At 44.0% G+C, this 22,067-nt stretch overlaps 2 protein-coding genes across 4 annotated transcripts; one reads left to right on the top strand and one right to left on the bottom strand.

Moving 5' to 3' along the window:
- The first annotated feature begins 1,612 nt into the window (after window positions 1-1,612).
- On the top strand, window positions 1,613-11,762 carry TRIM68 (tripartite motif containing 68). 3 transcript variants are annotated; one of them, XM_029209216.1, is made up of 8 exons: window positions 1,665-1,797; window positions 4,226-4,707; window positions 6,308-6,403; window positions 7,251-7,511; window positions 7,979-8,001; window positions 8,597-8,697; window positions 8,890-9,030; window positions 9,371-11,762. In XM_029209216.1, exons 1-8 carry the CDS (start codon window positions 1,710-1,712, stop codon window positions 9,532-9,534), a joined length of 1,356 nt encoding a protein of 451 aa, XP_029065049.1. In that variant the 5' UTR covers window positions 1,665-1,709; the 3' UTR covers window positions 9,535-11,762. The 3 variants fall into 3 exon arrangements, with proteins under 3 accessions (XP_029065048.1, XP_029065049.1, XP_029065047.1); XM_029209215.1 differs by having other exon boundaries at window positions 1,613-1,675; window positions 8,890-11,223; XM_029209214.1 differs by having other exon boundaries at window positions 8,890-11,223.
- Window positions 11,763-14,469: 2,707 nt separating this feature from the next.
- On the bottom strand, window positions 14,470-15,528 carry LOC114886384 (olfactory receptor 52I2-like). The gene is given in 2 exon segments (XM_029206813.1): window positions 14,470-15,419; window positions 15,422-15,528. Coding segments are annotated over 2 exon segments (993 nt in total). The 5' UTR covers window positions 15,465-15,528.
- Between the last annotated feature and the right edge of the window lie 6,539 nt (window positions 15,529-22,067).

Here is a 22,067-nt window from a genome sequence, read left to right as displayed (position 1 = left end):
CTACAGTGTTTTGTATAAGACAATATTGATGTATGTACTGATAGACTGATGATTCATTTTGTAAACAGAAGATGTAAAGTTATGATGTTGATATAGTACAGTATAGTAAATGCATTTTCTCTTCCTTATAATTTTCTTACTTTCTTTAGTTTACTTTATTATAAGCATATAATACAAACAAAATATGTATTAATCGACTGTTTTATGTTATTGGTAAGACTTCAGGCCAACTGTAGGCTACTAGCAGTTAAGGTTTGGGGGAGTCAAAAGTTATATGCATATTTTTGACTGTACAGTTGGCCCCTGCAATATTTAAGGGCCCACTGTACAACTAACTCGATTTTGAGTTCCTTAAACAGTCTGTGGCCTATGGTTGTAATTCCAGCACCCAGCACAAAGTGCAAAAAGCGAATGCTCAATAAATGTTTAAAGTGGCTTGTTCCGATTAATCCATTTACTACTCTGTTAGGCAGCCATGCCTACAGATCCAGGTGAGACACAGGGTACAGCTCAGACCTCAGCTACCTCTTTTCTTCTTTTTTTGCTCATGGTCCCATTTGTTTCAGGAATTTTCTGGGCCTCACCCTTCAGAATTTCAACCATGGCCTGAGCCCTGACATTGGCATGAAGAGCCAGAGTATCAGTCCCAACAAGAAAATCATTTGGAACTGGGCTTCAGTTGGAGGATTTCCTGGTTATTTTCCACACAGGCAGGATGTGCCTTTATTTGCTTATTCAGTAAACACTGAAGTATCAGGAAAAGGACAAGGTGCAGAGACTACAAAGAAAAACCGAAATCACTGCCTTAAGTATGACTTTGTGTGTGCACATGTCTGTATGTTTAGGCGAGGGACGAACACCGCTCGTTTAAAATTTTTTTCCAATTTGTATAGCAGTTTCAGACGAGGAATTCCACTTCTCCTCCGCCAGTTCCCACCATCTGCTTCTAACTCTGAAGGGGGGGATGTGGCAATAGTGATGAGAGACTGACTGCTTAAGTACTGAAGGATAAGAGCTTGCCAAGAAAACCCAGGGTTTTTTATGAGAAACCACCATCTGCAGCCTGGAGCCAGGAGAGGTCGCTCATCTTGCAGGAAAGTGCAGAGTCCACTGCATTATCAGTGCCCAGCCCCGCACTAAATTGGGTCTCAGAATCAGACATGGCTGATCTCATAGGCTGCTGAGTTTAACGTGGAAAACTGGCAAAGAAACAGCATTAGGTCCGGGGCTACGACCCGAAAGGAACAAGGTTCGCCCTGAAGAGCCACTAGTCATCCACAGCGGAAGCGTGAGGCGCAAGGGGTTCTTTGAGCCGAGGGCCAGCTAGGCCTCTGCTTACTGCATGGCCCGAGGGGCCTCATCCAAGGGCCTCAGCCCTTCGACCCGTCCTCGACTGACTCCTGGGCCTTCTTACAGTTTAAAGGGCTCTGAGTGGGGGAAGAGGCCAGAAAAACCTAAAAGAAGAGAAAATACGCCGTCAGGCCAAGAGGTGTGCGGGGCCCTGTCCCCTCCTCCGATTGGCTAGGGTTGTCCTGTTCCCTGTCTGTGATTGGCTGCTCCCACAAAGATGCCGCCGGCGAGCTCATTGGCTCCGGCCCTGTGGGCGGGGCCTCGGAATCCTGCAGGAGAGACCAAGGAGCTGGGTGCTGTTGAGGCCTTGGTCTCAGAGCCGGCGGTAAGTGCCGGGCTGGCTGGGCCAGCCGGTTTGGATGCTGCGGACACTCGGCCGTGGGAACCAAGCGGGCGTCTCCACTTTTGGTTTCAGCCTCGGGGCGCTACTCCCGGCTGAGAAGGGAGGTGGGTAGACAGTTGTGCCTCTTCAGAGGTCCTGCAGGCCGTCAGCCTTACTCTGCCCCCACCCGCCCGGGACCCTCGGGCCCTGCCCGGCGTCCTGTGGCCCGGAGGTTACCCTCCCCCTCTCTCCTCCCGAACCCCGGAGGTCACCGCCTTCTCACTTCCCACTTTGGCCCCCCCTCTCGAGCCTCTTCCCCGCCTCCCCCCCCCCCCCCCCGCAAATGTCTTTCCTAGAAGGCTTCCCACTGTGCCAAATGCACGGTTGAAGCAATTAAATGTTTAATAATTAAAGTTTTGTCAAAGTAATCTGTCTATCATGAAAACAAAACAATAAGGCAATAGGTGCCCGCCCCTAAATCCTTTTTTGCGGAGGCCACCACATTTAACTTTTTCATGTTTAGAGCTTTTTATGACCCTACTAGATCTAAAGTGCTTCCATCGCATTTCTTGACTTATCATTTTGATATTTCTTTACCTCACTTCCCTTCTCCACCATCTTCTCAGTTTTTCAGTAGCTATTTTCAATTCTTTGTTAATCTCTGTAGCTTTAAATCATAGATATCAGCCTCTGTTGTGTCAGCCTTAGGTAGTAGTTCTTGGGGCCCCTCCGTGGTAGATGAGGAAATTGACATTTCTTCCATATCCAGCCTATCAGCTAGACCTTAACATTTACATATAATACTCGTGTATTCAAAAATATTTGAGCACTGTTTCTGGCCTTAGGGATATGGTCGTGAACAAATTAGAGTATGTCAGTATCCTCATGAAACTTCTACTGTGGGAAGTAAGACAATAAACACATATGTGTCAAATGACATTAAGAGCAGGAATTTGGAGAAGTCATTTCAAGCTGGGAGGACAGCAGGAATCCAAGTGGGTGGAATGAATGGACATGGGGTCTGTGAGAAAATGTGGAAGTTCCTCCTTTTGCTTGACTGGGCTGTTTCAGGGTGAAGAGAGAGCTTCTTGTTGGACTGAGGGCTGGGGAACCAGGATAGGCTCTTCAGTAGGTTAGTGATTTAGTAAAACAAGGTTTTAGGATATTGGTCCTACAGTTTGGTAGTGACAGTGGGAGGAGGAAAAGCAAGAGACAGGGAGGCCAGTGAGAAGGCAGGACCTCTTGATGGCCTGTAACAGACAGTTCTGCAAAATTTACTTACTGCCCCACTTCCTTCAGGAAACCTCACAGGACTACCATTAAACCACAGTGATTTCTCTCTCCTCTTGAATTTTTATTTTACTTTGAAGCTGGAGAGGTTAAGTACTTTGCCCAAGATAGAAAGGCAGAGCCCAGGACCAAGCATCTGTTAAATGAGGGGAGAGTAGAATAATGGTTTCTATTTAGGGTTTTGAAATACATTGAGCCAATCCATGTAAAATGCTCAGAAGAGTGCCTGGCGTATAGTGTACTCAAAGAGTGCTCGCTTTTATTATTAATGTATAATATGCTCTCGACTCCCTAACTTAATTATAAAAGCATTTTGGGTTTTAGAACTGTTTTCTGTGTCTAGCTCATTTATTCCTTCAGCAAATGTTTATTCAGCAATAACTGCATGACAGGCACTTTTTAGGTCCTAAGGATACAATGATGACTAAGACCATCAGGGCTTTTCCCTTTATAGACTAACTGGTAACACAAACTTGCACGGTGAACAAATAAACATTGTCAACTGTACCAAGAGCCTGCCATTGGCCATTCAAGTTCTGTGCCCACATATGGCCCTAGCAGAAATCTCAGGTTTCTTGCTGGAGTAGTGGATTCATCAATATGGGTTTAATTATCAGCAGATGACCTTTGTTTTTATCTTCCAAGGGCTGTTTGTCCATATCTGCTTCTAATGTATCACTGAGGAGAGTGTCTTGGCATCTTAGCGGTTGTTAGTGCTGGAGAAGTGGGCAGAGGTTTACAGGAGGTGGGGAGAGTTGCTGGTTCCCTTATACCTTACACTTCAGTGTGCAACACAAGAAAACAAATTGAGCATATAGGCCATGGGCTTCTGGCATATTACCTTTTCTGCACCTTGACGTACATAGAAACATCCTAGAGAGTGAGGAAGGTGGGTATTTCTGGCCTTATTTTGGATAGTGAAACCACACGAAGTTCAAGAGAAACAGTGCTGATTTCGAGAGCGTGATGGATGTGGAGTGAGAATGGGCTGGCGAGCGAACCCACAGGAGGGTCAGAGATGACCAGGTGAATGGAAACAGAATTCCCAGCATCCCAACACTCGGGCATCCCCAGATGTCCCTTCTGTGGCGTGAGAAACGTGACCCAGTGGATTCAGTTGGGAAGGCCAGAGGTTATTAAACAGGGTTCATAAAGGATCCGAAAGAGGAAGTTATTTTTTTCAGTCACTACTTATCCCTTTTACCTATCCCTCTGCTCTTCTGCTCTTTTATCCCTTATTTGGGTTTCTTTCCTTCTTCTCAGCCTTCAGTGGCTCCGCCTGGTTTTATTCATATTCTGAGGAGGGTGTGACAGGAGCCATGGATCCCGCAGCATTGGTGGAAGCCGTTGTAGAAGAAGTGGCCTGTCCCATCTGCATGACCTTCCTGAAAGAGCCCGTGAGCATCGACTGTGGCCACAGCTTCTGCCACAACTGTCTCTCTGGACTCTGGGAGGTCCCAGGAGAATCCCAGAACTGGGGTTACTCGTGTCCCCTCTGCCGGGCTCCCGTCCAGCCAAGGAACCTGCGGCCTAATTGGCAGCTGGCCAATGTTGTAGAAAAAGTCCGACGGCTAGGGCTGCATCCAGGAATGGGGCTGAAGGGCGACGTGTGCGAGACCCACGAGGAGCAGCTAAAGATGTTCTGCAAAGAGGATGGCCTGATCGTGTGCGAGGCCTGTGGCCGGTCCCCCGAGCATGAGGCCCACAGTGTCGTGCCCATGGAGGATGTCGCCTGGGATTATAAGGTGGGAGATGAAGGCCAGCTCCCCCCAGTCTCTCCCCTGCCCTTTACTTGGCTATCTCTAGATCAAGAACTTGACCAGGGGCCCCAGAGACAAAATGAGAGCTGATTCCTTTGGCTTCTTGTGCCCCCAGATCCTGGGGACCTGATATAGTGAGCTGTACCTCTTCTTAGGTTTATGACCTCCTTTGACTTCCTTCTTTCCCACTTCCACACGTCATCCCAGTCCCAACAGTTTTAATGCCTAACCCAAACTTGCTTTCCTTACTAAGAATTTGAGGGAGACCATTTTGGTCTAGCTGGGGTTCTGGGTGCCTTGGATGAGGTGGTCAAGGCTGTACCAATCAGAACATGCAAACTCCTCCTAGCAATGCCACAGATAATCATTGAACATCAGGTGAGTCACTTTAAACTCCTCATTTTATAGACAAAACAAAGGTTTAGAAATTTGAGATCATGATCATTGGTTTTAGAGCTAGAAGGGACCATGGCTGAGTCATTGAGAATTGAGTGAGATTGTCTAATCTAATGTTGTAGGGTCCCTTCTGACTTTAGTTAGTTAAAGGAAGATCAAAGGCCTTCTTACTCTTCAGCCACTGTTCCTTCTCTTCTCCTTACTTTCTATTTATTGGGGGCGATAGGGGGAGCCATCTCTGACACCCACTGCTCCTTTTTTATAGCTATCCTATCAACTTCTAACTTCTTATATTTTCCTTAGATGTCCATGCTGACATATCTTTATTGGAATCACTATCCCAATGATTCTTTGATCCATTGATCCTGTACTGGTCTTAATTCTCTTTCTTGAAGTTGAGATTAGAAGGTAAAATTGTAAGATGAATCCCCTGAATTAGCTGTTTTCCTATGCAAAAAGAATTTCTGAAAAATTAAAAGTATTTTTTTTGCAAGTATTAGAATAAGGAGGCAGTATACCATAGGCATAAGAGTTAAAGAGCTGGGTTAAATCCCAGCCCAACCATTTACTAGCTGAGTGACTTTGCATAGGTCACTCTCTAAGCCTCAGTTTTGTTGGTACATCTTTAATAAAATGGTCCATATTATTATGAGATTACTTTATGCTTCCCAGTAGTCATCTCTTGCATTAGAGTGTAGGATGGTACTTCTTACCTTTAGGGTGCATATGAACCACACAAGGGTCTTGCTAAAATTCAGGAGGTCTGGGGTAAAGCCCAAGATCCTGCGTTGCTAACAAGCTCCCAGGTGATGTTGATGCTGCTGACACACGTGGACCACACTTTGAATAACAAGGTTTAGGAGGCTGTAGGATAACAAAACAGATAAGGATAAAAAGAGGCATGGATAGGAAAAGTCCAAGATAGTTTTCTGGCCACGTTGGAAATGGACCTTTTCTTCTGCTTTACAGAAAGAGACTGTGGGAGTTGAAATGATTCTCAGATTGAGAGACCTTGGATGTAATCTGGGCAGAAATCTGCTCCCTCTGTGGTGTTCCCTTTTTCTCCCAGCATGCATTCTGGCCCACCCCCTGAGAGATGCTTGTTTTCCCATCACCTACCAATGCTAGGAAGCCTGGCTATCCACCCAGGCTGCCCGAGGTGTCCTCATGACGTTTTTGTCTCTTTCAGTGGAAACTCCATGAGGCTTTGGAACATCTGAGGAAAGAGCAAGAAGAGGCCTGGAAGCTGGAAGTTGGTGAGAGGAAACGAACTGCAAACTGGAAGGCAAGTTGCCCCCTGGGGAAAGGAGTCTGTGTGGTCCCTGTGTTGTCCTGAAGCTGGCCCATGGTACCTTCCTCATCTCTGTGAGGCAGAATGTGGGGTTTGAGGTCAGAGAGCCTGGGGTCCTCATGCCCGCTTTCTCTACTAGGTGTGTGGCCTTCAGCTGGCCTTGGGACCACTCACTTCCAGTTTCTTGAATGTGATGTAGAGATAACTTCTGGGCTCTCCTCATATGTGAGAAAGGAAAAGTACACACCTCACATGTGCTTTAGCTCACAGAGGTATGACTTGTATAATGCTTAGTAAAGCATAGTTTCTGTTTCTCTTTCCTCAGCTAAAGCATATTTACTAAAAGTTAAGTTATTAAAATAGTGGAAAATCACTTCAGAAATAAACCCAAGGCCCACAGCTATCAAACTATCAGAACTTGTGATCGACGGAAGGTAACACTGAATCAGTCTAAAACAGCATATAGAATTGATACAATACCAGTAAGAAGCAAAATCATCTGACAGTGTAGTTGTTACACTGCCTGGTCGTTATTCTATAAATAGAATATATTATTCTGAAAATGGAAAATAGTCTGGAATATATAGTGCAAAGGTAATATCCTGGGCCCTCCTGGGGTCAACAAGAGTTAGTAATAGGGACTGAGGAGCATGTACTGGAGCTGTGGGAACAGGAAGTTAGGAAAAATCGTATCCTTTGTCTGTGCCTCTGCAGTGCCTGGCACACAGTTGGTACCAGGACATTCCAGAGTGTGTGTGTGTGTGCACATACCAGCGTCCTCAATCCTGGGTGGCCCTTACACGACCAGTATCCATGCTGATTTCTGATCTTGGCTCTACAGATACAGGTGGAAACCCGAAAGCAGAGCATCATATGGGAGTTTGAGAAGTACCGGCGATTACTAAAGAAAAAACAGCCACCAGGTCGGCGGCTGGAAGTAGAGGCCGCCGCCGCTCTGGCCAGCCTGGAGCAGGAGGAAGGGGAGACCACACAGAAACTGGGGGTGAGTCACAACGCACTCATCCAGCAGAGCCGGGTCCTGTGGAGGATGATCGCAGAGCTGGAAGAAAGGTCTCAGAGGCCTGTCCGCTGGATGCTGCAGGTGAGGGGCAGGCTTTCCTGGGAAGACTGAGCAAGAGCTGAGGGTGGCCTGGGACTGTAGGAGAGGGGGGAACCTCGTCTTCAGTGGGACCTGTCAGCACTCAGCCTACCAGACATGGATTCCGTATACCCACTGCTAATGCCAGCTGTTCCCCTACCCCTGGTTGGGTGGATGACCTTGTGGCCTTCTAGACGGACATTGTCTAGGCGGCCCTCACATCATACCCGTCCCTCCCTCTGGCCAGAGAGTTGAGATGGAGCCCGAAGTTGGCCAGTGAAGCCAGGGCTCAGCCTGCCCTGCCTGCCTCCTGTAGGCTTCTCCCCTGCTCCCTCTACACGCCTTCTCTCCAGCTTTGCTCTCTGCCTTCCCCTTCCCTCGGAGAAACTCCCTCCTACAGCTCTGTGTCTGTCTGGTCCCTCCAAGGAATGGGGCATACTCACGTGCTTCATATCTTTTTCTCCTTCTAGGGTATTCAGGAAGTCTTAAACAGGTATGTCTCCATCTCTGGAGCCCCTCGACAGCCCTGTAAGAGAAAGTGGGTCCTGGCCAGAGCCAGAAGTGGGGAAGGAACGTAGACCAAGTACCTACAGAAAAGTGGGTGCTGGTCCGTAATCTTCTGCCCCTTCCATTGTATTGGCTAAGGAAGCTTTCAGCATCTTTCTTTTTTCTTCTTTGTGCTTGGCCAAATTCATTTCAAGCATTACCAATAAGAGTTTCAGGTAGAGCTATAAAATGTATGGTTTCAAGTAGATGACTCAAGGAGGGGAGAAGACTGCAGCTGTCTCCAGTAGCATCGGTGCTCTGAGTCTGCATATGACCCCTTCTCCTCTGCAGTACACCTCTTCCTCTCCCAATGTCAGATTCACACCTAACCCTTCCCATGGCCTAGGTATGTGAATATTCTCTCTGTGCCACAAGCCGTTCAGCTCAGTCAAATAATCATCACATCTCTGCTCCGCCTGGTATTGCTGGGGAGGGGCACCTCGCTGACCCCGTCCCTGGCCAAGCCCCCTTCCCTGTACTAAGGGAAGGCCTGTGTGGCAGAGCCAGGACTTCTGGCCCCAAGGCCTACCCCTCTCTACCAGGAGCAAGTCTTGGAGCCTGCAGAGACCAGAACCAGTCTCGCTGGAGCTGAAGACGGACTGCCGTGTGCTGGGGCTCAGAGAGATCCTGAAGACGTATGCAGGTAATGAATGCTCGGCGGGATTGTGATGAGCGGGGGGCGGGACCCCTCCCGGAGAAATGAAATGGCTCAGTGCCCTCTGGATGCCCATCGCCCGCCCGTCACTGAGGAAATCGCTGGCTGTATCTATCACAGAGACCTCGCCCAGGCCCCCTCGCTCTGTGTCAGGGTACCAACCAGGATCTTTTTCCCTAGCGGATGTGCGGCTGGATCCAGACACTGCTTATTCTCGCCTCATCGTGTCTGAGGACAGAAAATGCGTGCGCTATGGAGACACCAAGCAGAAGCTGCCCGACAATCCTGAGAGATTTTACCGCTACAATATCGTCCTGGGCAGTCAGTGCATCTCCTCGGGTCGGCACTACTGGGAGGTGGAGGTGGGAGACAGGTCTGAGTGGGGCCTGGGAGTGTGTAAGGAAAATGTAGACCGGAAGGAGGTGGTCTATTTATCCCCCCACTACGGATTCTGGGTGATCAGGCTGAGGAAGGGCGATGAGTACCGGGCAGGCACCGACGAATACCCACTCCTGTCCTTGCCCGTCCCTCCCCGCCGGGTGGGAGTCTTCCTGGATTACGAGGCCCATGATATCTCCTTCTACAACGTGACTGACAGCGGCTCCCACATTTTCACTTTCCCCCACTATCCCTTCCCTGGGCGCCTCCTGCCCTATTTCAGTCCTTGCTACAGCATCGGAGCCAACAACACCGCTCCCCTGGCCATCTGCTCCCTGGACGGGGACGACTAAGAGAGCCACCATTTTAGCCAGAGGCCTTGGAATGTCGCCTGGCCCGCAGGGGTCTTGGAGGACCCTGCCCCTGATGAGTGTCCCCTGGAACTGAGCTGAGCCTGGAACCCAGGGATTCCTCTGCCTGACCCAGTGGTGTGTCGCTACTGGGCCAGTCTCCCACTAAACCACTCATGTTAAAAAGCTGAGGCTCGGCAAAAGGAGCATCACACCCCCGCGGGAAGTATGACAAGGCTTTTGGTGAGGATCACAGCGGCTCTAAGGACCAGGATAGTGCTTTCTGCAGGTCACGCCCCTCTTCCCCATCCCTGTCAGTGCCATAATTCAGTGAGGGTGATGAATTAGATCCGATCTTCAGGAAACCCATTGGGTCAGGTTTACCGACAAGCCAGAAGAATACTGTCTGTGTCCAGAGCTGGTTGCTGTGCTGATAGCAGCAGGAGGATGCTTCACCTGAGGTGTACTGAGGTGCCTCTGAGCACCCATATTTCACCCCAGCTCTCTGACCTCCCAGCTAGAGAAATGCATCACCAATTGCCCAGACCACCCCAGTGGCCATCTCCTCTCTGAGCACAAGCTGGGCAAGTCACTAATCTCAGACTGTAATGAGACCTGTGTCCTGGTCCTGCCCTTTTCTCTAAATGTCAGAATCGGAAAACCTGTGCGCCTTGTTTCTATTTTCACTTCCTGGATGAAGAGACTGAAATGGCCTTAGTGCAGTCAGTTATTTCTAACAAAGGTGATGGAAAGAAGAGTGTATAGATTATAAAGTATTTCTCACATTCAAATGAAACCAGACTGACAAACTCACTTCTCAGGTCACGTGTCTGCATAACATTCATTACATTCAGGTCTGAAACACCCCAGTGTTTGAAAGATTTTAAGTGTCCTCAATGGGAAAATGGGTATAGTAACTGCATACTCTCCTACCTCGCAGGATTGTTGTGAAGATCTCAGTTCCATCCCGTACTTTTGTTCCTTTCTCAGGGACAGGGAAGGCAAGCCATGGATTTTGCCTGTGGTGGCAACCTTCCCATCTCACCTTTTTACAGCATCTTTGCAGCACTGCCTTAGCTTCTTAGGGCCTCTCCTGACAGTCCTGTCCTTTTAGACCAAAAGATACCCATGCCCTGGCCAACTCTGGGCCACAGTAATATATTGAGCGTCTATTATATTTGTTTGTCTTTGGGTTAGAACAGGGACTGTGACATTAGGGTAGAGAATGGAAATAATACAAAGACATGTAAAAACAAATGCACTGAAAGGAAGGCTCACCCACAAGCTCTTTGGGCTAAAGTTTGGATCTTTGTCACCAAGGGAATCTTCATGGTTCTGGTAAATATTCTGCCTTTCTCTTCCCTAAATCTGTGACAGAAGGAATAAAGCAGGAGGGAAGTGTGGGGAGGAAGAATAGGACTAGGCAGAAAAAGCCATATATGATAATGAAAGGGAATTAAGACTATATCTGGTCTGTTGGCCCTTCAGAGTGATTGTTGTGTGTGACGAAAATAATTCATTACCAGTCTTAAAAGTGTGATATGGGAATGATTGTGCTGGAAACAAACTGTAAAGCAAGCATATGAGAACTATGGGTTTTGCCTGTTGTGTGGGGCTACGATATATACATTATGTATTGTCACTGTGATGCTGTGTAACACAACCTCTGATGTAGTTTAAGCTTGAAAGTAGTGACTTGAGTTAGGATTGGGCAGCAAAGTAGATACTAGGTTAGGTACAGGCAGAAGCAAAATCATTCCTGTAATAAAGAATAGCAAAAATTGTCTTTCTACCTTAATTGTGTTGGTTGTTCACATATGAAGGAGGTGAAACAGGCCAAAGTGGAGAAATAAACTCATTCTTCCCACCATGCTTCCAAGGTGCTCCCTGAGCATTAGCAGTAGAAGGGGAGAACTTGCTATCATCTGCCTGGAGAGAAATGAACTGGTAAGTCACAGACCTGGTATTGGCAAGGGGTTGAACAGACCTCCATTAGAGGGACCATATATCTTTGTGTGTGTAGGGGAGCGGGGCAGGGCAGGGGGACTCCCTGGAGAAGTGTGTATAGACTTGAGAAATAGATCTTTAGGAAGTGCTTCCAGCTGTGTCCATGGAAACTTAATAGAGAGTCTAGGAACTGCATCAGTGTTCTTTTCTGTGGTTTTATTAGGCCAAATCTTGGAAGGTTCCTAAAAAAGAGAATTATTAGGTGATAAATTCATTCAAACCTAGAATGAATTAAGGAGTGGAATGGCATTATTTGTAATGTGCTCTTTGGGTTTTTTTTTTTTCTAATTTGTTTTTGTTTTTACATTTATAAGCTGATTTGGGTGCTGTGATTACTTGTTAAAAGAATTACAAGGTTAAATATATTATGTGTTATCATAATGTCTGATTTTTAAGACCAGGCAAAAAGATAAAAGGTCTTAAGTGTATGAAAATCCTTTTCTCTAGGGTAGTTGCTTACACTTCCTTTCTAAGAACAAGAACCTTATTTGTCTGCTTCACCATTGTAGCCCAAGTCTAGCATTGTGTGTGTGTGTGTGTGTGTGTGTGTGTCTAAATATTTAAGTGAGGGAGCTTTCATTCATATACCTAGAGTCAAAACGAAAATAAGATCTTCTTGCCTCATAGGGGCATGAAAGACTGGATGTTATTTAATTACAGTCCTGTTCAGAAACTGATTTGATGGCTAATTACAAAAGTGGTCCTGAAGGGGACAAGGCAGGTAGCCATGTGGAGGGCAGAGTGCCTGCACCGCTCCCTGGAATGCCTAGGGTTGTACCTCCAACTTGGTGTGATAATTCATTACAAGGCAGGGGTGAACTTTGCCCATCCTTGTTTTGCTGGCAGAGAAACCAAGGGGTGCAATGCCTGAGCCTTGAGGGGAAAGGCTATTCAAAGGGTAAAACGCTTGGGTCCTGCAAAAGGTGGATACAGCGGGCAAACCTTGGGGTAGCAACTCCCCACAGGAAATCCAATCTCTCTTTTTTCCAAGATTGGCTGTAACCTCAAGAATCCTAACACAGAGTCTACTGTTGCTCCCAGGCTCTAGTTAAATGAGCACATGTTGCTTCACGTGCTGGGCAGGGGTCGTATCTGAATATATTGGGAGAAGCGCAGGTTTTTCTGTTTGGGGCAGCCATGGCAGGGAACCAGTCCACTTTGGGAAGTATGAAGTTCAATATTTGAGTACCAACGGTGGGTCTCAGCTAGTTTCAGTGAGTACTGGCGTGAATGAAACACAAAGCTGGCAGGGCAGGCTTCTGATTGAAATGCCGAAAAGAAATTTCTGTTTTGAATGCAGGCTGGACTATCCCTTTGCCACTTTCCATCAGATGCTTTAATGCGTCTAATAACTCGATTAAATGGGCATAGCCAAATCATTGGGTTGCTTGTAGAGAAAGAATAGTGTGACTAAATGGAAATCTTATCAAATATGCTTAACCATCTCACGATCTTGATTTGGTTTTATGTTACGGGGTTGCAAGGGAAGGAGAGTTTCTTTTTTCTACTCTTTGGGAACTCAGTGCATGGTTATCTGATTTTGAGAGGTAGATTCCTACTTCTCTGATATTCAGAAGTAGAATACATTCTAGGTAGGTTAATATCAATATTAGCAAAGAGTATGGATGCTAAGTTGTTAAGCGTGAGATCCCTCTACATGAATGCTGATCTACGCAGGAATACAGTTTCAATAGTGCCTAGGGCTACCCTTTAAAATTATGGAATTAGAAATTTACTGGGTATATTTTTAAAGTATATACATTAATTCAGGTATTGTTTTATGTGCTTTCCATTCATTATTTTATCTTCAGTATCCTCTATGAATTAGTGTTGTTTCCTCATCAGTAGAAAGGAGATATTAAGACTCAAATACAATAACTTGCCGTCAACACTTACTGGGAAATTATCTTAAGATTTTCAAATATACCGGAGTCAAATATATGTATCTCTTACATATGAAATCTCTTTCTTTTAACATATACTGATTATTCAGTTTAAGACTTTCTGAAAGGGGAAAAATAAAAACAAAAACCAATGAATTATCTGATGACCTGGAAAGAGTGGTGATATTTCAACTTCATTATTATTATTGTTCTGTATTAACTTTTTATCCCAGAGCATACCTCCTTAGAGACGTCCAAAAGAAGAAAGACCTGTGTTATATTTGATCCCTCTATTTTGTATCTTACAGTTAAGTTACACAGGCAGGACTAAGAAGCAAAGAGATGTCAAAACCAAACTCACGTTGCTTTAGCTTCTGTTGCTTAGAAACAGAAAGCTGGTGATTAAGTATACTGATTACAACTAGCTTAACAATAGTGGGGATATTAAAAGGCTATAGAGGTATATCTTACAGAACGTAATGACAGGGGTGTACCTAGGTGTTCAAAATGAATTGGAACCAGAGACTCAGTTTCTTCATCCCATTTTGCTAATCAGTTTCTCTTGCTGTGGAACAGATTTCTCTTTCCAAGTTCGTGTGTTGGAAAATGGCCACCATCAGTGACCCCAAGTTTGTATCTCCTCAGATAAACTGGGATCCATTTTGACTGGAGACAGACTCTGGTCCAGGTGTGAGCACATGACCCAAGTTGAGTGGATTCATCAATGGGCCAGAGGTCAGGGTCACATATATTAACAGTTGCTTCCATATAATAACATAAGGAGATGAACAGTTGTGAGAAAATCAGTCAGGTATACGGGTACCTAACAGTTGGTTTCTTCTGCAGAGGGACTGGTAGGATACTAAGTTGGAAGTGTAGGTCAGGAAGGGAAAATCCCAAATCTATATTCTCTTCCCAAACTTACCTCTGATTCAGATACTAGTTAATTGAAACCATAAAACGCATTGTCAGAAAATTATTTCATTTATATCCTTGCTAAAAATTGAAAAGTTAGGCAAAGTTACCCTTTACAGCGTCATCTTAGAACTTCTGTGGTACCAGGTGAACCAAACCAGCTCCACAGACCTCTCAGGCATCTTTGAACTTGGCTGGAATGCTCAAGGTCTGAATAGACTTTGTGTTCATGAACCCAGGTTGGAGTGGTTAAAGAGGCAGCGCGTCAGCAAGCTCCATGTTCGCTCCCTTATTTGTTTGGTTCTCAGGCCATAGATGATGGGGTTTGAGGTTGGTGGGATGATCAGGTACAAGTCAGTTAACAGCACCTGGATGTGCAAAGGCACTATGTCCTTCCCTAGCCAGGCCACATAGATGGATGCCATCCCAGGTAGGTAGTACAGAGCCATAACCCTGACATGGGAGCCGCATGTGCTTAATGTTTTCAACTGAGCATTCTTTGCGGAGAGACCAAATACTGCCTGAAGAATCAAGTTATGGGAGGCAGCGATAAAGGCCACATCAGAACCCACAGTAATGGAGGTTCTGTGGGTTTTCACAGTAATGGAACCAATCAAGCTGTAGAGACTACTGGGCATGGGGTCAGCATATGCCAACTTGGCCACAGCTATGTGCTCACAGTAGGAATGGAGAACCACACTGGAGCCACAGAAAGGCAGATGACTCACCATCCAACTCAGTGGAGTCATGAATATGATAGCTCTGATGGTGATGATCACACTCATTCCCAGTATCACTTGAGGTGTGAGAATCCTCTTGTAGTGTAGGGGCTTACAGATGGCCACATAGCAAAAAGCCATGGCCAGTAGCAGCCCTGTCTCCACAGCTGTGGCTGCATGGACAAAATATATCTGAGTGAAACAAGCATTAAAGCTGATGAAGCTGTCTCCTAAGGAGAAAATGCTCACCATCTTGGGCACTACCAAGGAGGCCATAACAATGTCCACAGCAGCCAGAATATACAGGGAGCAGTACATGGGCTCTTGTAGAGTGGAATCCATCCAAATTACAGTCACTATGAGGGTGTTTTCTAACAGGGCTATGGTATACATGATGTTAAGTTAGATAACCAGCCAAAGATGTGAAGATTGCAAACCTGGAATACCCACCAGGACAAGGTGGCAGGGGGTTCCATTGTATGGTTGTAGGGTGGCCTCAGCATCACAGATGAGACTGCTTTCCTGTTAATATATAAAATGATGTAAAAGGATGCAATCTTGTAAGACTTGTTCCCAGCTATGGTGTTAGGAGAGCCTGATGGTATTCTTAACTCAGTGGACCACAGGATTAAGGAAGTGACATCTGACAAAGTTTTCCTGCTCCACATTCCATCCTCCTCAGTACTGTGCTTTACTAACTTCTGTTCATCGTTCAAATATCATGAGTTATGTCCTTCAGGAAGCCTTCTCTGCCTCCTGCCGCATCCCATGCGGAAACTAAATTAGGTACCTTCAGAGCTTTTATGGACTCTCATCCATGCTGACCTCTGAGAGACCTAAATTGACAATTCCAATACTCTACCTGTTACTTTATTGTATTCAATCATATGTGTCTTGTTCATGGCCTTATACCTTATACCAACTGTGTGCACCCATAGCTGTGGTGCACAAGTCCATTAAAAGAAGATATGTGTACTCATTATAGCAAACAGTTGAATTAATGAATGAGAAAACAGAGGAAAGAGTTTTTCTTTTTTTGTATGTTCAGTTCCTAATATTTAATAATTGTTGAATGAAACTTTGTGAGATTGAACATGTCACATTGTGCATCTTCTCCTTCCTCAATCTCTTACTTCCCTAATATTGCATCTCTCAAGGCCTCAGGCTAGTGGGCCACCACACCAATTGTGTGACTGTGTTGACTTTACGATAGTCATATATAGCCCAAGAACTGTTTCCCAGGTGTCCAGGCAATCTTAAATGAAGAGTGCTTATTTGCCAAGCCTGGAGACTAGCGTGCTATTAATTATCACCTCGTCCCTCCCCTCAGTCAGGAGTTTTTAAGGCTAAGAACTTTCCGTATCCTTGGACACTGCCTTCACTTGACCCTTCTTGGATTTCTCATCAGGCCTGGCTCCTCCCTAAAAAACTGAGTAGATCAGATTGATGGAGTACTGGCCACAGAATCCCATCAGCTGCAGTAGCATTTTCTCTTTTAACCAAGGATGAGACAAAAATTTACCTGGTTCTCAATGCTAATCAACTGACGTACATTTGCCCCTTCCATTTACCCCCTGGAGAGCCTACCACTAATTGACTCCACACCCAGGCACCAAAACAGCCTTGATGAGAGTCCTCAGAAGTTTTCTAAAAAGCCAAATTTCTGGGATATGATTACAATCTGTGGTCTTTATTGAAACAAACAAACAAAAAAAAACCTAGACATAAGAAATGCCTTATAACGGAACAGACTGAATAAACTGACGAGCTCTGTTTCATGGTCAGAGGACCTTGCTGTGATGAGTGAAACATCTTCAGTGATAGATCATGAGAAGATGCAGGAAAACTTTTTGAAGTAGAATGATAGTGCAGAGTGAAAACATATATATCCTTAAGAGAGCTGTGTGTTTCCTGAATGCCACAAACTCAAGGTTAAGCATCATTCCTTAAAAAGTCGAAGAAGAGTCTAAGGAACCAGAATGCCTCCTCCCCCCACTCACCTCTGATCCAAGATCTTCCTCTCTGCATCTCTGCCCTGTATAATATCACCTTTCTTCTGAGGGCAGTCTCAGCCGGTGCCTGCCCATCCCTCCTCTCTCTAGCCCTGGCAAGTTGTAACTAGTCGTACCTTTCATTCTCTTGAGAGATTCCCCCCCCCCATTCCTTTTTCTTCTCGATTAGCACTGCTAAAGGTTTACATATCCTTTTAGTGCTTTCAAATGACTGGACAGTTTGGTTGGTCTTTTGTTTTTACTTTTTCACTCTTCAGTCTATTGCTACTAAAATTTTTCTTGCTAAGACCAACAGTGATCTCCATCAATAGCATATTGCCAATTCAGCGTTTTATTTTCATTCTTTATTGTACTTGATCTATCCCAAACATTTAACATTACTACTTGGTCTCTCTTTTTTTTGGTTAAATTTTTTTAACATCTTTATTGGAGTATAATTGCTTTACAATGGTGTATTAGTTTCTGCCGTATCACAAAGTGAACCAGCTATACGTATACATATAACCCCATATCACCTTCTTCTTGTGTCTCCCTCCCACCCTCCATATCCCACCCCTCTATGTGGTCACGAAGCACAGAGCTGATTTCCCTGTACTATACGGCTGCTTCCCACTAGCTATGCATTTTATATATGGTAGTGTATATATGTCCATGCCATTCTCTCACTTCGTTGCAGCTTACCCTTCTCCCTCCCCGTGTCCTCAAGTCGACTCTCTACGTCTGTGTCTTTATTCCTGTCCTGCCCGTAGGTTCTTCAGAACCGTTTTTTTTTTTTTTTTAGATTCCATATATATGTGTTAGCATACAGTATTTGTTTTTCTCTGTCTCACTTCACTCTGTATGACAGACTCTAGGTCCATCCATCTCACTACAAATAACTCAATTTCGTTTCTTTTTATGGCTCAGTAATATTCCATTGTATATATGTGCCACATCTTTTTTTTCTTTTAACATCTTTATTGGAGTATAATTGCTTTACAATGGTGTGTTACTTTCTGTTTTATAACAAAGTGGATCAGTTGTACATATACATCTGTTCCCATATCTCTTCCCTCTTACATCTCCCCCCCTCCCACCCTCCCTATCCCACACCTCTAGGTGGTCACAAAGCACCGAGCTGATCTCCCTGTGCTATGCGGCTGCTTCCCACTAGCTATCTATTTTACGTTTGGTAATATATATATGTCCATGCCACTCTCTCACTTTGTCACAGATTGCCCTTCCCCCTCCCCATATCCTCAGGTCCATTCTCTAGTAGGTCTGTGTCTTTATTCCCATCTTGCCCGTAGGTTCTCCATGACCTTTTTTTTTCCCTTAGATTCCATATATATGTGTTAGCATACAGTATTTGTTTTTCTCTTTCTGACTTACTTCACTCTGTATGACAGACTCTAGGTCCATCCATTTCACTACAAATAACTCAATTTCCTTTCTTTTTATGGCTGAGTAATATTCCATTGTATATATGTGCCACATCTTCTTTATCCATTCATCCGATGATGGACACTTAGGTTGCTTACATGTCCTGGCTATTGTAAATAGAGCTGCAATGAACTTTGTGATACATGACTCTTTTTTGAATTATGGTTTTCTCCAGGTATATGCCCAGTAGTGGGATTGCTGGGTCGTATGCTAGTTCTATTTTTAGTTTTTTAAGGAACCTCCACACTGTTCTCCATAGTGGCTGTATCAATTTACATTCCCACCAACAGTGCAAGAGGGTTCCCTTTTCTCCACACCCTCTCCAGCATTTATTGTTTCTAGACTTTTTGATGATGGCCATTCTGACCAGTGTGTGGTGATACCTCATTGTGGTTTTGATTTGCATTTCTCTAATGATTAGTGATGTTGAGCATCCTTTCATGTGTTTGTTGGCAGTCTGTATATCTTCTTTGGAGAAATGCCTATTTAGGTCTTCTGCCCATTTTTGGATTGGGTTGTTTGTTTTTTAATATTGAGCTGCATGAGCTGTTTATATATTTTGGAGCTTAATCCTTTGTCCATTGATTCATTTGCAAATATTTTCTCCCATTCTGGGGGTTGTCTTTTTGTCTTGTTTATGGTTTCCTTTGCTGTGCAAAAGCTTCTAAGTGTCATTAGGTCCCATTTGTTTCTTTTGGTTTTTATTTCCATTACTATAGGAGGTGGATCAAAAAAGATCTTGCTGTGATTTATGTCAAAGAGTGTTCTTCCTATGTTTTTCTCTAAGAGTTTGATAGTGTCCAGTCTTGCATTTAGGTCTCTAATCCATTTTGAGTTTATTTTTGTGTGTGGTGTTAGGGAGTGTTCTAATTTCATTCTTTTACATGTAGCTGTCCAGTTTTCTCAGCACCACTTATTGAAGAGACTGTCTTTTCTCCATTGTATATCCTTGCCTCCTTTGTCATAGACTAATTGACCATAGGTGCATGGGTTTATCTCTGGGCTTTCTATCCTGTTCCATTGATCTATATTTCTGATTTTGTGCCAGTACCATACTGTCTTGATTACTGTAGCTTTGTAGCATAGTCTGAAGTCAGGCAGCCTGATTCCGCCAGCTCTGTTTTTCTTTCTCCAGATTGCTTTGGCTATTCGGGGTCTTTTGTGTTTCCATACAGATTGTGAAATTTCTAGCTCTGTGAAAAATACCATTGGTAGTTTGATAGGGATTGCACTGAAACTGTAGATTGCTTTGTGTAGTATACTCATTTTCACAATGTTGATTCTTCCAATCCAAGAACATGGTATATCTCTCCATCTGTTGGTATCATCTTTAATTTCTTTCATCACCGTCTTATAGTTTTCTTCATACAGGTCTTTTGTCTCCTTAGGTAGGTTTATTTTTAGGTATTTTATTCTTTTTGTTGCAGTGGTAAATGGGAGTGTTTCCTTAATTTCTCTTTCAGATTTTTCATCATTAGTGTATAGGAATGCCAGAGATTTCTGTGCATTAATTTTGTATCCTGCAACTTTACCAAATTCATTAATTAGCTCTAGTAGTTTTCTGGTAGCATCTTTAAGATTCTCTATGTATGGTATCATGTCATCTGCAAACAGTGACAGTTTACTTCTTCCTTTCCAAGTTGGATTCCTTTTATTTCTTTTTCTTCTCTGATTGCTGTGGCTAAAACTTCCGAAACTATGTTGAATAATAGTGGTGAGAGTGGGCAGCTTTGTCTTTTTCCTGATCTCAGTGGAAATGGTTTCAGTTTTTCACCATTGAGGATGATGTTGGCTGTGGGTTTGTCATATATGGCCTTTATTATGTTGAGGTAAGTTCCCTCTATGCCTACTTTCTGGAGGGTTTTTATCATAAATCGGTGTCGAATTTTGTCGAAAGCTTTTTCTGCATCTATTGAGATGATCACATAGTTTTTCTCCTTCGATTTTTTAATATGGTTTATCACATTGATTGATTTACGTATATTGAAGAATCCTTGCATTCCTGGGATAAACCCCACTTGATCACGGTGTGTGATCCTTTTAATGTGCTGCTGGATTCTGTTTGCTAGTATTTTGATGAGGATTTTTTTTTGTAAATTTTATTTATCTATTTTTGGCTGCATTGGGTCTTCATTGCTGCACGTGGGCTTTCTCTTGTTGTGGCGAGTGGGGGCTACTCTTCGTTGTGGTGTTGGGCTTCTGATTGCCGTCGCTTCTCTTGTTGTGGAGCATGGGCTCTAGGTGCACGTGTTTCAGTAGCTGTGGCACGTGAGCTCAGTAGTTGTGGCTCGCGGGCTCTAGAGCAGATGCTCAGTAGTTGTGGTGCATGGGCTTAGTTGCTCCGCAGCATGTGGGATCTTCCTGGACCAGGGCTTAAACCCGTATCCCCTGCATTGGCAGGTGGATTCTCAACCACTGTGCCACCAGGGAAGTCCCTTTGTTGAGGATTTTTGCATCTATGTTCAACAGTGATATTGGCCTGTAGTTTTCTTTCTTTGTGACATCTTTGTGTGGTTTTGGTATCAGGCTGATGGTGGCCTTGTAGAATGAGTTTGGGTGTGTTCCTCCCTCTACTATATTTTGGAAGAGTTTGAGAAGGATAGGTGTTAGATCTTCTCTAAATGTTTGATAGAATTTGCCTGTGAATCCATCTGATCATGGGCTTTTGTTTGTTGGAAGATTTTTAATCACAGTTTCAACTTCAGTGCTTGTGATTGGTCTGTTTATATTTTCTATTTCTTCCTGGTTCAGTCTCTGTAGGTTGTGCTTTTCTAAGAAAATGTCCATTTCTTCCAGGTTGTCCATTTTATTGGCATATAGTAGCTTGTAGCAATCTCTCATGATCCTTTGTATTTCTTCAGTGTCAGTTGTTACTTCTCCTTTTTCATTTCTAATTCAACTGATTTGAGTCTTCTCCCTTTTTTTCTTCATGAGTCTGCCTGATGGCTTATCCATTTTGTTTATCTTCTCAAAGAACCAGCTTTTAGTTTTATTGATCTTTGCTATCATTTCCTTCAATTCTTTTTCATTTATTTCTGATCTGATCTTTATGATTTCTTTCCTTCTGCCAATTTTGGGGGTTTTTTGTTCTTTTTTCTCTAATTGTTTTAGGTGTAAGGGTAGTTTGTTTATTTGAGTTGTTCCTTGAGGTAGGATTGTATTGCTATAAACTTCCCTCTTAGAACTGCTTTTGCTGCATCCCATAGGTTTTGGGTCATTGTGTCTCCATTGTCATTTGTTTCTAGGTATTTTTTGATTTCCTGTTTGATATCTTCAGTGATCTCTTAGTTATTTAGTAGTGTATTGTTTAGCCTCCATGTGTTTGTATTTTTTACAGTTTTTTTTTCCTGTAGTTGATATCTAGTCTCATAGCATTGTGGTTGGAAAAGATACTTGATACGATTTCAATTTTCTTACATTTACGAAAGCTTTATTTGTGACCCAAGATATGATCTATCCTGGAGAATATTCCATGAGCACTTGAGAAGAAAGCGTATTCTGTTGTTTTTAGATGGAATGTCCTATAAATATCAATTAAGTCCATCTTGTTTAATGTGTTATTTAAAGCTTGTGTTTCCTTATTTATTTTCATTTTGGATGATCTGTCATTGGTGAAAGTGGGGTATTAAAGTCCCCTACTATTATTGTGTTTCTGTCAATTTCCCCTTTTAC

This window comes from Monodon monoceros, unplaced genomic scaffold, assembly GCF_005190385.1.
Source record: "Monodon monoceros isolate NGI ecotype Baffin Bay Population unplaced genomic scaffold, NGI_Narwhal_1 Super_Scaffold_7, whole genome shotgun sequence".
Taxonomy (NCBI): Eukaryota; Metazoa; Chordata; class Mammalia; order Artiodactyla; family Monodontidae; genus Monodon; species Monodon monoceros.
Note: the sequence above shows the minus strand (reverse complement) of the source record. Positions and strands in the feature narration are given on the sequence as shown.

Bases quoted from the DNA above. Each gene is read 5' to 3' on its own strand.
- TRIM68 (XM_029209214.1), top strand. From the start codon at position 1,710: ATGCTGCGGACACTCGGCCGTGGGAACCAAGCGGGCGTCTCCACTTTT. The intron at 7,512-7,978 runs GTGAGGGGCAGG...TTCTCCTTCTAG, and splicing joins CTGTCCGCTGGATGCTGCAG to GGTATTCAGGAAGTCTTAAA. The intron at 8,002-8,596 runs GTATGTCTCCAT...CCTCTCTACCAG, and splicing joins ATTCAGGAAGTCTTAAACAG to GAGCAAGTCTTGGAGCCTGC.